We start from the raw sequence: 14,514 nt of genomic DNA, 5'->3' as shown, positions 1-14,514 counted from the left end.
CATTTAAGCCAATAAAAATTTTAGGTTTCCATCCAATCCAGGCTTACTCTGCTTTAATAGTACCTTTAATATTTCCACTCTGGGGCTTTGGATCATTGTACGATTCCAGTCTGGATGGGGCTAGGAAGAGGAGAAGCTAAATAAATTTAAAAGTACATTTTATTTTTTGTTGCGGCTCTCAAAGTTACGTAATTTTAGCACTGGATTGAAGGCAGGAGGCAAATAGAGTGGTCTGTAGCTGACGGCGTGACAACTGCAGTTTGTTGCGTGGATATCATCCCGTCACGCGCCCAGTGTCTAATTCTGATTGGATTCTCCTGGTGTGAAGAATCACACTTGCCATCAGTGGGATGTCCATCTGTCTGAGCCTGAAAGCAGCTCAAGGATGCAGGCTGTAGAGCAGGAGTCTGTGGGATGGCTTCACCGTGCCTATGAAGGCTGATGCACAGGAGTTATAAAGCATCCAGTCTGTTTTGAGGGATCCTTTCTTGCTCTGCTCTGTGGTTATGAGTGCAGATATTGCTGTTGAATTCTGCCACGGTGGCCACTGAGGGAGCCGGATGCTCAGGCGGTTTACAGACATTGGGGATGGTGTTTCTGTGGGGCTTGCCAGGGTTAGGAGGGCTGGCTATTCTCATTTAAGGTGATTTTAGGGACTCTCAACAGCTTTCTGGTGTAACTGGAATTTGGTGAATGGTTTGGGGTTTTTTTGGGTTGTGGGTGTGTAAGGAGTGCTGCCCATTCACTTGCTGTGCAGTGAGATTGTAAATCCCTCACAAATTGTTTGTAAATCACTTTGGGATTTTTCTGGCTGACAGGCAGATCCTGTGTAAGCCCAAGCCTTAGGGAGCTAAACCGGCTGCCAAAGCGGCAGGTGTGTCAGCTCAAAGTTACCCGTGAGGAGCAGCTGTAGGCTTGAACTTTGCCCGTTTATTTGCTCAAGGTTTTATCTCATCCTTTATTATACAGGCCAGTGAAAATGAGTATTTGCCGTGGAGTGGCCGCTCCGTGTGTGCTCGGTGGCCTCGCGGGTGACGGAGCGGAGCCATCGCCGGTGTCGGGGGAAGGCCATGCTTCCTGTGCCATCCGAGGAGATAGGGACACCTGAGCAAACACTGGGGCACCCCGGGCTCTGGGGCAGGGTGACTGCTTTGGTACGCTCCAATGATATTTTTTTAATTAGTATTATTTTTTAAAATTTTTTTATGTCTATAGCTTTTTTTGTTGTTCTTATTTTGACATTAGAGCAAGGCGAGAGCACTCCAAACAGAAAGCTAAACTTGCATTTTACTCTTAATTTTGCTTCGGGATTGTGCAAGTGGACAGCAAAATTAATATCGAAACGGAAATTTCTTCTGACTCAAAGGCCGAGTGGAAAGAGTAGCAGCACAGTGTGCTGCTGTGCTCAAGATTGTTATTCTGAAAAAAACCAAACCAAAACAACAATCCTCAACATAAAAAAAAACCCCTGTGTAGCAATTGAAAAGGCTATTTTTGGTGTAACATTTTGATTTTAGTCAGATTGCATGTATTGAGGGAAATATTTACTAACATTTGTTACCACTTCTGGTCTTCAGACCCTTGGCAGCAGACTTAGAGCCAGGCAATGATGAATAATTTTCTGCCTAGTGCCTTATGGGATATGGATAAAGTGGCATCAGTTTCTGGGATTCAGAATTGTTTGCTGTTGGAGTCCAGGCATCCATATCCCAGCACTGGCTGGGAATTAGACGTTTGTAAGGTAGAAGTGACAGGACCGAATACGCAGGAAACCAGCTGGTTCCTCAGAAGACCTGATCTCTGCCTCAGCTTACCTTGAGCGGTTCATTTGACTACTCTGTGCCTCAGTTTCCCATCTTATCTGCCATGTAACTTATCTCTGTAGCTGTTGAACAGTTTTAAATGGGACTGCCTTCCACTATTCAAAACAGCCGTTCTACTTAACACAGTCTTAATAATAAATGCGAACAACTATGGTCTTTGGATAGTGAAAATAAATTTAGGAAGATTCTGGTTAATTTTTGATTTTTCAACTGTACTACCAAACGTTGATCTTTGGACCTATATAACCAAACTTTTTCCGTAGTTGCTGTCTGTTATTCTGCCTTTCGAAGGACTTTGTGGAAAAGAAAGCAGTATAAAAATCACACAACCGGTTTGGCAGGTCCTGTATAAACAGGAGAAACGCCAGGAAAAGTCCTGTGTCTTTGTTGCCAGCTTAAAAAAAAGGGGTTAATTTTCTCCTAATGAAAACTGCAGCTGTCGCTGTGTGTGAGGTGGACTGTGAGGATGGGCACGTCGTGGAAAGATTTTGGGGTGCTCGCTGGAAGGAACATTCCCTCAAATGCTGGGAATATTGTCTCAGTCACCTTCTTGGCTCGTAGGAACAGAAGAAGCATTTTAGCATGGTTCTTGTAAGCAGATTTGTTTTTTTTTCCTTCCCCCATCTCCTGTGACAGTCTCACAGCTCAGCTCTGGTGTTGAGCACACCCTTGCGTGATTAACTGGGGGTGATTGATGTCCCCCTGTTTTGCTTCGCTCCTAGCAGGAGAGAGCTGTGCTGGTATTTAAGATTGTGGAGCTGTGAGTTGGGATGGGTGAGGAAACCTGCCTTCCCAAATGGATCTGTGCCGTTGCATAAGCGTGGGAAGGGTTGGAGTGCCTCTGTCCCGGTTCTTGTGGCAAAGAAGGGATGTGTTTCTGGGACGGGTTTGAAGCTCTCCTCTGATTTAGGCCATGTCTGCTGCTGCTTGTGAGCTGAGAGATTTCAGTCAACGTGTTGACAAGGAGGAGCGTTAGAAATCAGAAGTTCCCATGAGGAGGATGTTTAAAATCAATGCTAAAATGCAAAATGAGATGATGCGTTCTGAGAGTTTTTGCAAGTTGTCCATGTCATTTTGCTTTCCTGGTAGTTCATCCTTCTGTTTCTGGAGTGGCAGCATAACCCCGAAACATGGTTGTGTGGGTAGAGGGCTGAAATGGGATTTGGGTAAGTCGCTGCTTCTTCCTGCAGCTCTGTTCCTAACTGTAAACTAGGATTCAAACAGGCCCTTCCTCTGGCTTCACTCTCTTGACTGTTTTGGCTTTGAGCTCATCAGGGCTGTCCTCTGCTCACTCTTTCTGGAACGCTTTGGGCAATGGCATGGTGTTTGTTTGCTTCTGAGTGCTATCACTGTATAAACAAGTCCTAACAACGGGGTTCACAGCCAAACAGAGTTCTTGGGAGAGTATATTGTTTTCTAAGGTGTCAATGTAGGTTTTTCCTCAGCCTCTATACCCTAAATGAGTACTTAATCTGCTTGTGTTTTGGTCCCTCCACTTGTAGAGGTGAGTGTAATAACACCTCCCTTCATTGCAAGAAAGCGCTAAAGGTGGCATAGGACATATTTAAGTAGTGTAGTAATAAGGACCATGAAGAAGCCTGCAGACTGAGTTAAGATGGGTTTAAGCCTAGCACTTTACTCTCATTTTTAAGTATGTCTGAAGTTTACTCTATTTCAGCTGGCTCAGTTCCCAAGCTTCTCACTTCTGTAGTGAGGCAATATTTGCAGGTCAGAGGCAGTCTTATGGTGAGGGTGGAGTGGCTCTCGCTGGAGCGTCCATTCAGATGTGAACCAGCAACGTTCAGTTGTGAAAACAAGCCAAAGATAACCAGAGTGAAACTTCTGTTCTGCCAGGAACAACATCATAACCAATGCTTCAGGATTATGAGCTAAAACAAAATAATAATTTGAGGAAGAACAAAAAGCAATGCAGAGGTTGAAAGGAACAATTAAAACAATTGGGGAACTTAACGAACAGGAAAAGCTATGGCAGAAGGAAAGCAGCTAAACTGAGATTTGTCACAAGGCTTGACACACCTGTGGGCCTCAGCATTTATCCCATTGAACTCTTGGCACAGCCAAGGCAGTGAGGGCTGTGGTAGTGCCACAAGTTGTTTTGGAGGGTCGCAGCAGGTGTGGGAACAGGCAGACTTGTTGTCCTCACCATTTCTCTTCAAATCTCTTCTGTGGAGTTTGTTTTATGCCGTGCTTTGCTGTCTGGCATCTGCCGCCCAACCCTGTACAGCACCCCTAAACAGGAGGTGATCCACTTCTTATTCCTCTTCTGAGTACTGGGAGTGTCCCTGGAATTTCCAGAGTGAAGGAATAAGGTCTGTGTGGGATGTATCCCTGTCACATGGACAGGTCATACCTGGAAGGCATCTCTTGTTTTCAGAGCAGTTGGGAAAGGATTGCTAATAGCTCTCCTTACGCAACAGAATATTCACCCGCTTAGTTCATTACTTATTAGCTCCAGGCAGGGACATGGCAGATTTGTTAATAGCAATGGTCAAATCATTAGAGTGTTCAGCATTAATGGAGGAGAAAGCATTTAATAAAGAGCCGTCACTTGACCCTGTCATTGTCCGTGGAATACAGACAATATTGTTGAATTCAGGCTCTGCTCTTTTCCTGTCATCTACCACCTCTTGAAAGTATTGCTCAGGAGCTTCAGCCTGTCCTCGAGCACATATGAAAGCACATCTATTCTTCTTTTGGATCAGTGCCATGACCAGCTGTTTCTGGACAAATATATTTAAAAACTCAAAATTCTGCCAGTCCTGATGGTTCTGTGCTGGAAGGACCACGTTTTAGAAGAAGTAAAAGATTTTACTGTGCCTCTAGCTATCTTCCAGGTGGTTTGTTTTCTTTTTCTAAGTAGTATTTTGGTGTCTGATGATCAGCAAAAAGTTCAGTTTCTTCTACTTTGCCTTCTCATACCATTAGACTGCCAACTAAGACACCTTAAAAAGCTGCCAAATAGCTTGTCTAAAAAAAAAATTAAAATTCCAATTTTTGTACAGGCCAACCTGCTGCAGATTTTGTTTCTTTTTATGTAACTCAGATTCTTTCAGTGGTCTCCCAATGCATCTTTGTTTTAATCACAGCTTCTTACTAGCATATCATTCTGCAATGTCTTCCAGATTACTTTCTCTTCCCTCTCTTATTTCCCTTTGGATGTTGGGCTGTATCTGTCCTTTCTTCTGTCCACCTCAGTAGTTCTTTTTTCCTTCCTTACAAGCGACATCATTTGACTCTTGTGCAACTTGCCTGTCTTGTATACGTAGGGTGTGTGTGTGTGTATGATACAGAATGAAGAGCCTGAAGATGTGCAGGATGCAATATTCTAGGTGAAATCCTACCAGCTGTTTTATATATACTCTCCTTTGTCAGCTAGAGTTTCCTTTTCTAGTCACACTGATCTTAATGTTGTTCACATTGAAGTAAATAGCTGGAGTAGGTGAAAGAATAGGGGGAGAGGAAGATTGTAATTGGATGTTTCTTCCATATCCAGTTTCTGTACAGTAGTCAAGGTCAGTGCAAGTATGGCCCTTTCTAGGAACTCCCTCTGCATTTAATGTGTCGGGAGTTGAATAATCTGAATTTTTGTGATATTATATAGTGGCAAACATCCATGATCTCTTGTTTCTGGGCTAACTTATTAAGACAGTCTTTGAGAATGAGTATTTTATTTGACTGTCTTCTCTCATTGAGGATTCTGTTTAGTTGTACTCAAGTAGATCTGCCGATTTTTTTGCCAGCAGCCATTATTATAGCTGTCCTACTCCCAGACTGGCCTGAATTCTCTCTGGAAAATTGTTTTTACCTACTTAGAGGTGTTTTGGAGCAAGGGGATGTGGCACACTTCCCTGCCTTGCTGGGTTACTGTGGCACCACTTGAATCTTCAGGAACAACAAACTGTAAGGTGCAGCCTTAGACCTCAGCGTGGCATTCCCAGGTTTCTTTGGGCATTTAGCATTTCCTTTTTCATGGAAAGTCTACCAGAAGCCTGAAGTGTGCAGAAATGCTGTGGTGGAAATGCCAATAGTAAGGAGATAGTAGATAAGGAGAGAAGTAAACCAAAGTTACTGGAGAAGAGAAAGATTGAGGCCCATATGTAGATTTTACTTCCAGCAGTGTAAATTTGGACCAGAAACGCTGTTTAAAAATAAATAAATAAAATTCACTGTAGAATTTTGGAGGTACAGATGGGAGCAGAATCCAGGCTGTGCAATGGGACCAAGAAGGGTAATTTTTTATATTTGTAAGTGGTATTTTTGAAATGTGTGTTTCAGGATGTTGCAGCTCCACAGGAATTCTGTTTCCATCAGTGACCAGGGGTTAAAAGAAGCTATGACTTTTATGTGAATTACTCTCCCATGATTTTTCCACTACTTTGATGGGCAATTAGATATCCCAGAACAGTGTATGAGTTGACCTCGTCTGTGTGACAGTTCTGACCTGTGATTTGTGCTGTGTAAATATTTGATACCCTCTTTTGTGAAGGACCCTGTTCACTGTAACTGTAGCTTCAGTAGCACTGATAAGAAAGCAGTGCACGTCCATGGTAGGAAGATCAGAAATGATGATTGTCCTTGGGTATGTAACATTGCTACTTGGACAGCTCAGTAATGCAACCAAGTACAAGCACTTGTGCCATGCCAGCCCAGGGATGCAGGAGAGGAACTTTCCCATAGCACATGAGAGGGCAGTTCCCTGTACACCATGTTTCTCCATAGTCTTCCCATCTCAGTTTCATGGCCTCCAGGAATCTTGCCCTGAAATGAGCACGTGACTGCACTAAGGGCGTTCAGGATATTCATTCCCACGCACGCAGGCAGAGTTGTACAACCACCATATGTTCCAGAGATGAGGCTCCCCAGCCCTGCCTGTTTTAGAAAAGAGAGCAGTGAAATATCTCTGACGTGCAGCTAAGCCGGGGAATTTCTTTGCTGTTGTCTTCCTTGCTTCTGTGCTGCTTACTCACTGGCCACAGTACTTCAAAGCCTGGTGTGGGTTTTTTTTTTTCCCTAGCTGTACTATTAACTGTCTCCCTTGAGCCATCTGTGGTGCTTTGTGTGGAGTGAGTGTACCAACAAATCATGGTAGAGATGCCAAAGGGACCCTGTGGGTCACAGTAGTGGCCCAGCTTTTTCCACGTCCTGCTTAAACAAAGGTCGGTAGCAAGTTCTTCAGAGGAGCATGGCAGTGACAACCCCAGGATGCAAGTTTTGGAGCTGCATGTTGAAAAGGGCTGGGGGAAGATGGTTTCTTAATGTCAGGCAGTTGAATCCGTGGTTGACTTTTTCCTTGAAGCAGTAGGTCAGGGGGGCCAAGTCCCAGCTTTACTGCCTCTTCTTGGAGCCTCGCTGCAGCAGGGTGGGTGGATAGATAAGGCTTTACTCCTGTTTGGACTGTGATGATTCCACTACCACATTCTGAACCAGAATCTGCCTCTTGTGTATTGTCTGCTGCCTAGCTGGGATATCTACAGATAAAATTCTTTATTATACATATAAATGACTGATCCTTTAATGAGCTGTACTGAGCTTTTTGCCTTAGTTTTATCTTTTAGTTTTACCTGCTACTATCTTCACATAGCCTGTTCTATTCTCTATTCCCCCATATTAGCACCAAAGAAATACTTTTTGAGCGTGTGGTTCAGCTAGATTTGTGCTTCTTTGATACTTGCCAGTTTGAAATATTTTGGTGTACTTACACAATAATGCAGCTCTATCATGGCATTTCCAATGACAGCATTGACCTCCTCAAGCTGCTTTTTCATAGCACTTGAGTGCATTGGTATTGCTGTCTGTACAATTTTAATTTAATTAGGACAGTGGCTGTAATCACTATGGGAGAAGCATGAACTTCCCCACAGTCTCCTTTCCCCTTCCCATTGCACCGCTGTGTTTGTTTTTTATTTGCTTGAGAGGGGATTGAGACATGAGAGGAGAGCCATCACCTGCCCCTGAGCAGGGAGGACAGGCTGGAGGGAGGAGTCAGGGTGGAACTGAACTTGACAAAATTGCTAAGGTTACTGACAAAAATCTCTGCTCTCTGCCCAGGAAACGAGATGTTAATCTTTTCCCAGTGCTGCTTTGCATAAGGTCCATTCCAGAGAACTGTGTTTGTTTTAATTTCTGTAATTACTGATAGCGTGCTGATTATGCTGCTGTAGATTTGACGTGAATTGCTATATTAATGGGATCAAAAATTAGGAGATGTCTGCTGTGGAAATTAAGAAGACGACAGCAGCTGGGGGAAGGGAGGAAAGTGGAGAGTTGATTTCATACCCTGTTACTGCAGTGCTCTTGTTGGCTTTTTCTGGAGCCTGAGCCTTTGTCCCTAGCAGAAGTTGGAACATGCAAACTGTACCAGTGACCAAAGTCCCCAGATGTGCTATGCACTCCATTAGGGGCTCTGATTTCCTTCCTGCTCCCTATGTTAGACCATGTAGCTCATCTCATAGTGGTCTTCTGGACTTTCAGATCCACTGTGGTAAAACAATGGTAAATGGTGCATCTGTCTTCCTTCCCTTTCCTCTTCTCCTCGCTTCCTTCCCTAAGGATTGACTTACTTGAATCTCCTGCTGTTTTCCCCTATGCTGCTCTGTGGCTGTTTTGCTGTCATTGCCCTGCTGGGTGCTCAGATGTTCAGGGCACTCTGAATTTTTCCTGCAAACAAATCATTTCCCCCCAGCCCCCCCTTGTCTCTAAGGCACTTTTTCCCCCTCTGCTATACTCGAGCCACCTACTCCTATGAGGATCCAGAGAAGGAAGACCTGACCCTCACAGGCTCCCCTGGTCCCTTAGCCTGTTTTTTCATTTCATGGCATAGGTACACCAGCATCCTGGGAGGCAAATGTGTGCCAGCTTTCCCTCTCAGTTCCTTTCTCCCTATGTGGTATCATTATGTGCACTATAGGAGAAAATTTTTATGCAGTGATTAGGGTCAGCTGCTTTTTCTGTCCAGCACAAGGTATTTGCAGACCACACTGGCTGTTTTGGTTTCCTGGAAACTGCTGCACAGGTATTGCATTTTTTGCTTTATCTATTAAAAAAGGTAGTTTTGCTATACCACCTATCCAGCTACTGAAGTAATCATGTCATTGGGACAACATCAGAGCTTGCTTAGCAGACTTTCTTACATATTTTATTTCATTTCTACAAAAACGTGTATATTCTTTGTGCCTGCCATCTGAGTGAACGTAGTAAGGGGACAAAAAGACTATCAGATTGCAAGGCTGTTGCTTTGGAGTTTAGAAGGGTGAAATGATATCAAAAGCCTGAAGCTATTTTTATTTGCAGCCTCCCTCATCCTCAACTGTTAGATTTCTTTTAAATTTAATTTTGATACTTTGATTTTTTAATTCACGTTGCTAAAATAAAAATATTAATAATCTGTGTTCCTGACAGAGAAAATTCTGTTCAGATAGATTTTGTCAGTAAAGGATGTACTCCAGTTCTTCAGACTGGAATCAGCGTGTGCTTTGATGCCTTTGGGAGTCTAGTCAGCTGTTAGATACACACCTACTACACAGACATTGTCAGTGTAGCTTTGGATTTAGACAGGATGGTTTGCTCTGTGGCATTCTCAGCAGCTGAATATTTAGTAAAGAGAAAGAACCCATAGGTTCCCTTGATTTTTAGCCCTGTGTTTCAGCCTGTCTCTGCTCAGTTGGGCAGGTGAAAGCACGTCCTGCTCTCAGCAGACCTGGCTGATTGTCCAGGTGGCACTCTTGGAGCACCAGCCACCAGAGTAAACCCCAGGGAGGGCCTTGCATAAAAATTGACCTCGTGTAGCTCTTCAATTACTGTAAGCAACATGAAATTTCATGGTGAAACTTTCTTGACTCCCTGTGAGCTGAAGAAACCGATCAAAAATGATGACAGCAAGCAATATGCCCTCTGTTTTAGTCACCTCTTTGTGGCTACTGGCAAAATGCTCAGGAGTTGCTATTTTGAAATTTCTTAGCTGGTAATTGTTTGGGGCTGAGCATTTGGTCACTTGTAGGTTTAGATGTTTATAGAGTCCCCTGGCAGGTGGTGAATATGGAATGTGGTAGTACCAAGCTTTTTCTTAGCACTCATCACCAAAACTCTCACAGGACCACATCAAATATGTATTGATTTAGTTTTTTGTTTTTTTTTTTTTTTTTTTTACCAGTAGATTTAGCTGCAGCAAGGCTGTTTGCTCAAGAACACTCAAGGTTCATGCAGGTTCTACCAGCACTTACCTATCTTTCCTCCCAAGCTGTGGCTTGAAGGAGCCTACTATTCTTGGCCTTAATACAAAGGGAAATATTAAACTTGACTGGTTAGGAAAGGCTTTCAGAAAAATTCCTAGCAGCAGAGTATCAGGTTGCATAACCTTAGAATGAGACACCAGCCATGTTTTTGTTTGGTGGGTTCCAGGAGAGAAGCGCTGGGCAGTTCTGGAGTTGTGAAGATTAATGCAGTCCGTTCTCAGTGGTGTGAGCACAGCAGGTACCTCCTGGAAACGTGACTCTAAAAAGCCTCAGCAAGCCTGGAGGAGCACATGTGACTTTGTGCACTGCCTGTGCAGGCTGGGCTCTGCGTGTGCCTGAGCACAGAGCAGGGGCAGGTTGTAGAACTGGACCGGGGTTTGCAGTGCTGCTGCCAGCCACCTCACTGCCCCATGCTGCAAACAGGGATGAAGCTAATTTTTTCCACCAGCCCGGTGTCTTGACCTCCCTGTGCCATTACCATTCCACACCTTTTGGAAATCTTAACAGGACAGTTAAAGGGCGGCTCTTTCAGCGTGCAATTGTTAAATGTATTGCCCTTGAGAGACACATGCTGTCCTTTCTCAAGACAGTTTAACTCTGAAATTGCTTAGCTCATTTGAGCTGCGCTCTTGCTGTAACTCAGGTTGTCTGTGTGTCTAATAAAAAGAAAAAGACTTACCTAATGTCTGTAAATTGCTTTGGTATTTAGGCTAAAGGTGCTGACAGAAAAATGCAGGATTAGCAAGGGAGGGCATTTGAAAGGCACTAATAGGAATTGGATAGTTAACTCCCCTTGGTGCCCAGTAAAATGCCTTCTGCAAATAGTAGTTCACACAGTACTGTGGACATCCAAGATGTGTGGGAAGAGTAACTGCAGTTCCATATCTTGTTTGGTTTTGGCTGTCCTGTCCTTATGAATACTAGGAAACAATTAATCAAATGCATTTGTTTAAAACAGTAAACCTCAATGAAACTGTCACGGTATAAATCAAGTTATGGTATGCCTTTAAGAGATTGATCAGTAAAGGCAGCAAATACTGGAAGCATAATGCCTTGCTTTGACACAGCACCTCCTGGGTCTTGAGGGAAGTGGACGTGTTCTGGATTAAATTTCATTTTCCACCTGCTCTTGGGCAGTGAGGAGACCCTTTGAAGCCACTTTGTCTTTGCGGTGGTGTTTCAGTGAGCACGAAATGTGACCTGAGCATGGACTGTATCCTGCATTCTTCAGGAGGGAGGACAGGACTTCGTGTGTCCCACCTATCCTCTAGTGCCCGTCAGCAGAGGCAGGCATCTGTGTGGCCATGTTTCAGAAGTGTTCCTCCTTTACAGATATCCATGACAGAGCGAGCAGCTGCGGTGTGGTTCAATTATCTGCGCTGTGCACCGCAGCAGGAAATGCTGGGAAGTGCCTGCTCTCCCTCCCCTCCAGGGATGCTGTGCCCCAGGGGGAGAGGTGCAGATGGGCATGGAGAGCCACACCTCTGGAATGGGAAGCACAGAGGCAGCCAGTCTGAGTTGGGGAAGCTGAAAACCAAATAATGCCTTGTAGCTCCACAGTGCATCTTGCATGGCATCACAATGAATATCCCCGTTTGGGAACTGCAAAAAACTGTATTTGTGCAAGCTGATGGGTTGCTGTTGCCTGGACAGCGATTAGAAAGAAACTGAGTTTGTGGGAGACAGGAACATAAGATGGAATAATTTCTTTTTAAAAACTACTGAGCTGACAGCCACAGGGGCCATACTTGCAGAAATTACAAAGTGATGGTGGAGTGAAACAGGCTTGTCTTCTCACTCTGTCTAAACCTATCACAGTTTGTTCTCCACATGCTGTCAGTCTTCTCTGCCATGTGGTTACAGGGTGTTGTGGTGGGACTCCTGATGTTGAGGCTGAACTTCTGGTCCTGCCTGAGCTCCTGAGCAGCAAACAGCACCTTGCAAAAGAATGAACTGGGCTTGCTTTGAAGCAGTGGCTGCAAGGCTTTCTAGGTGTTCCCTTTATTTTTGGATGTCACCTAATCTGCCCGCGGAGTTTTTTGCAAACCTCCCCTTCCCTTTTGTTGGCAAGGGTGCTTGCATTACATTCTGCAGGTGCCTCTGTCAGCCTCAGTCTATTTTCCTGTCTCATGGCTGTGATAATGCTGTGGTTTGTCATGGAAGCAATTACCTTCTCTTGGTCCAGCACCAAATTTGTCTTTTCCGTTTGCCGGAGATCAAGGTTGGGATGAGAAGCTGCACTCGTACTGTCCTGGAAATGCTCAGAAATTACTGTAGCTCCTTCTGCTTCCATGTGTGCAGGGATGTAAATCCGTACTCTTTGCACTGGCACCATTACATGGCAGTAGCATGGTTCTGGAGAGTAATATGTCTTACCTTCCAGGAAGCATATGATAATGGTTTTTTTTATGTTCCTGTAAACTTGTGGCTGTGTTTATTTACAAAGGGTATATTTTGTGCTATGCTTGGAGTACGTGATTGGAGGCTTAGAACATGGAAGAATTTTCCCGTCAGATAACGTGAACTTTCAGTCTTAGATTTCTCGTCAGGCATTTTCATAAGTAAAAACCTAACTGTGACAATGATGAAACTAACACAACATTCTCAAGTTGCCCTTTAACTCTATTTGACTGTATTTGGGTTCAAGTTAAACTACTTCAAAGAAGATTATAGTAACTCATTTAGCAAAAACAAGAGTACTAAATTACTTGATGGTAAATGGAAGTAGTCTTTAGTGATGTTTTTCTGCAGCAATGACAAAAGTTATTGATTAATGTCTTTAAAATGGTAGGAAGGAGTATAGTGCTAAACACTTAGCTTATTCAGATCATGACTGATTTGTTAGCATAAGGTTAAGTGGTTTTGGCACTTCAGTGGTACTCATCATGTGTGTATCACGGAGCTGCTGTCAGAATTTCACTGACATAAAACCTTTGGCCAAATTCTGAAAAGACCCTTTTGAAAATTAATCCTGCCACCCTGAAAGGTGCCTGGCCCCCCTGCAGCACTGGGCAGCGCTGGCCACCAGCGTTCTGTGTGTGCTCTGGGGCTCCCTGGGCAGCTGGTGCATCACTAGTGCTGCTCACATCACCAGGCACACACTTCCTTCCTTCCACCCACATCCACCTCCTCTGCCATGTTTTCATACCTCTGTTCCAAAGTTCACGTTGTCCTCTCTCTTTCTCTCCCTCCCCCCCCCACTTTCTTTTAACAGCAGGAAAGAATTTCGTACACACCTCCAGCGAGCCCGGTACCGAATTACGCTTCGTCACCACTACATGTCCCAGTGCCTCAAGCGATCAGGATGGAGGAAGACACCATCAGACTGCCAGCACACCTGCGTGAGTGTCAGCACGAGGCTGCTGAAGTTCTTGGACTGAGGAGGGGAGGGGCAGGGTGGGGAGTTATTTCTGGTTTTATGAAAGAGAGCAGGGAAGTCCCTGGCTTTATACTTCTTTTTTTTTTTTTTTTTTTTTTTTAAATAAGCTCTAGCTGGTTTGGTTTTCCTAGCTGTTGTTTTTAACTGAAGAAAATGACTCTTAAACACAGTACACTGAATCTCCCCTCCCATCTCCTGCGCCCCTTGTCGAGCATTTGGCCTGTTTCTCGTGACAGGCACAAATATGGAGGGTTTGTTTTGCCGGGAAGTGCTGGGCTTCCTTCCGCTTTATTGGAATTGCTCGGTTACGTTCTGCAGCGCAAGGTCAGAGTTTCACCAGCTGTGGCAAGTGGAATGCATTTGTGCTGTGGCTATTTCCAGGTTCTCAGGGGTCTCAAATACTTGTGATGCCCAGGCTCTCCAGTGTAGAGCGTGAGTGCTGCCAGGGAAAGGAGGAGGAGTGAGCTTAGCTGAGCACAGAAGGATGCTGCAAAGGAGGAAGGACATAATCACTGACGCTGGAACGGAAACTGGAGCTGAGGGCAAGGTAGGAGCCAGGTACTTCCTTGCTGAGGTGATTTAGTGTTTGACAAATAGGAAAGGCCAAGGACTGTTGGCCAGTGAGAGGTGAGTTAGGAGGGGGACCAGAAGAGTGGAATTTTCCTTTTTGGAGGGGAAGCAGTTCTGATGGAAATAAAGATGTTTTAAGTAAACTTTTGTCAGGTGTTACATTCCTGGGGTACTTAAACAACAATGAACAAGAGAGCCAGGAGCAAACAAAACTTTGTGCTTTGCCCTCTGACAAACAGGTTTGGGATTTTGCAGGGGGAAGAGGAGGAGGTCCATGTTTATCACAAGACACTTATTCCTGTCCTCAGCTGTCTTCCACACACACTCCTTTTCTGGATGCAAACTGTGTTTAAAGCATTTCTGTAATCCTGTGCTCACTCCCTTGCTGGCCACTGAGTTACTCTGCCCCGTGCTGTGTCTCATGTCCTGCCTGGCCCAGTTTTCTGTGCTTCCTGGTGGCAGTGGGAGCTGCTGCTGTAGTGTTTCTGAC

General features: G+C 44.5%; 1 protein-coding gene across 2 annotated transcripts in view; it reads left to right on the top strand.

Moving 5' to 3' along the window:
- ETV6 (ETS variant transcription factor 6) overlaps window positions 1–14,514 on the top strand; it is a 131,691-nt gene that overhangs the window by 38,696 nt on the left and 78,481 nt on the right. Inside the window, exon 2 of one of the 2 annotated variants that reach the window (XM_040063210.1) lies at window positions 13,290–13,416. In XM_040063210.1, coding sequence (XP_039919144.1) covers window positions 13,290–13,416 — 127 coding nt within the window. The remainder of the gene's footprint in view (window positions 1–13,289; window positions 13,417–14,514) is intronic. The other variant, XM_040063212.2, reaches the window with a different exon arrangement.

This window comes from Hirundo rustica, chromosome 4 (genome assembly GCF_015227805.2).
Source record: "Hirundo rustica isolate bHirRus1 chromosome 4, bHirRus1.pri.v3, whole genome shotgun sequence".
NCBI classification, from domain to species: domain Eukaryota; kingdom Metazoa; phylum Chordata; class Aves; order Passeriformes; family Hirundinidae; genus Hirundo; species Hirundo rustica.
The sequence above is the reverse complement of the archived record's forward strand: the minus strand, read 5'-3'. Positions and strand labels throughout refer to the sequence as shown.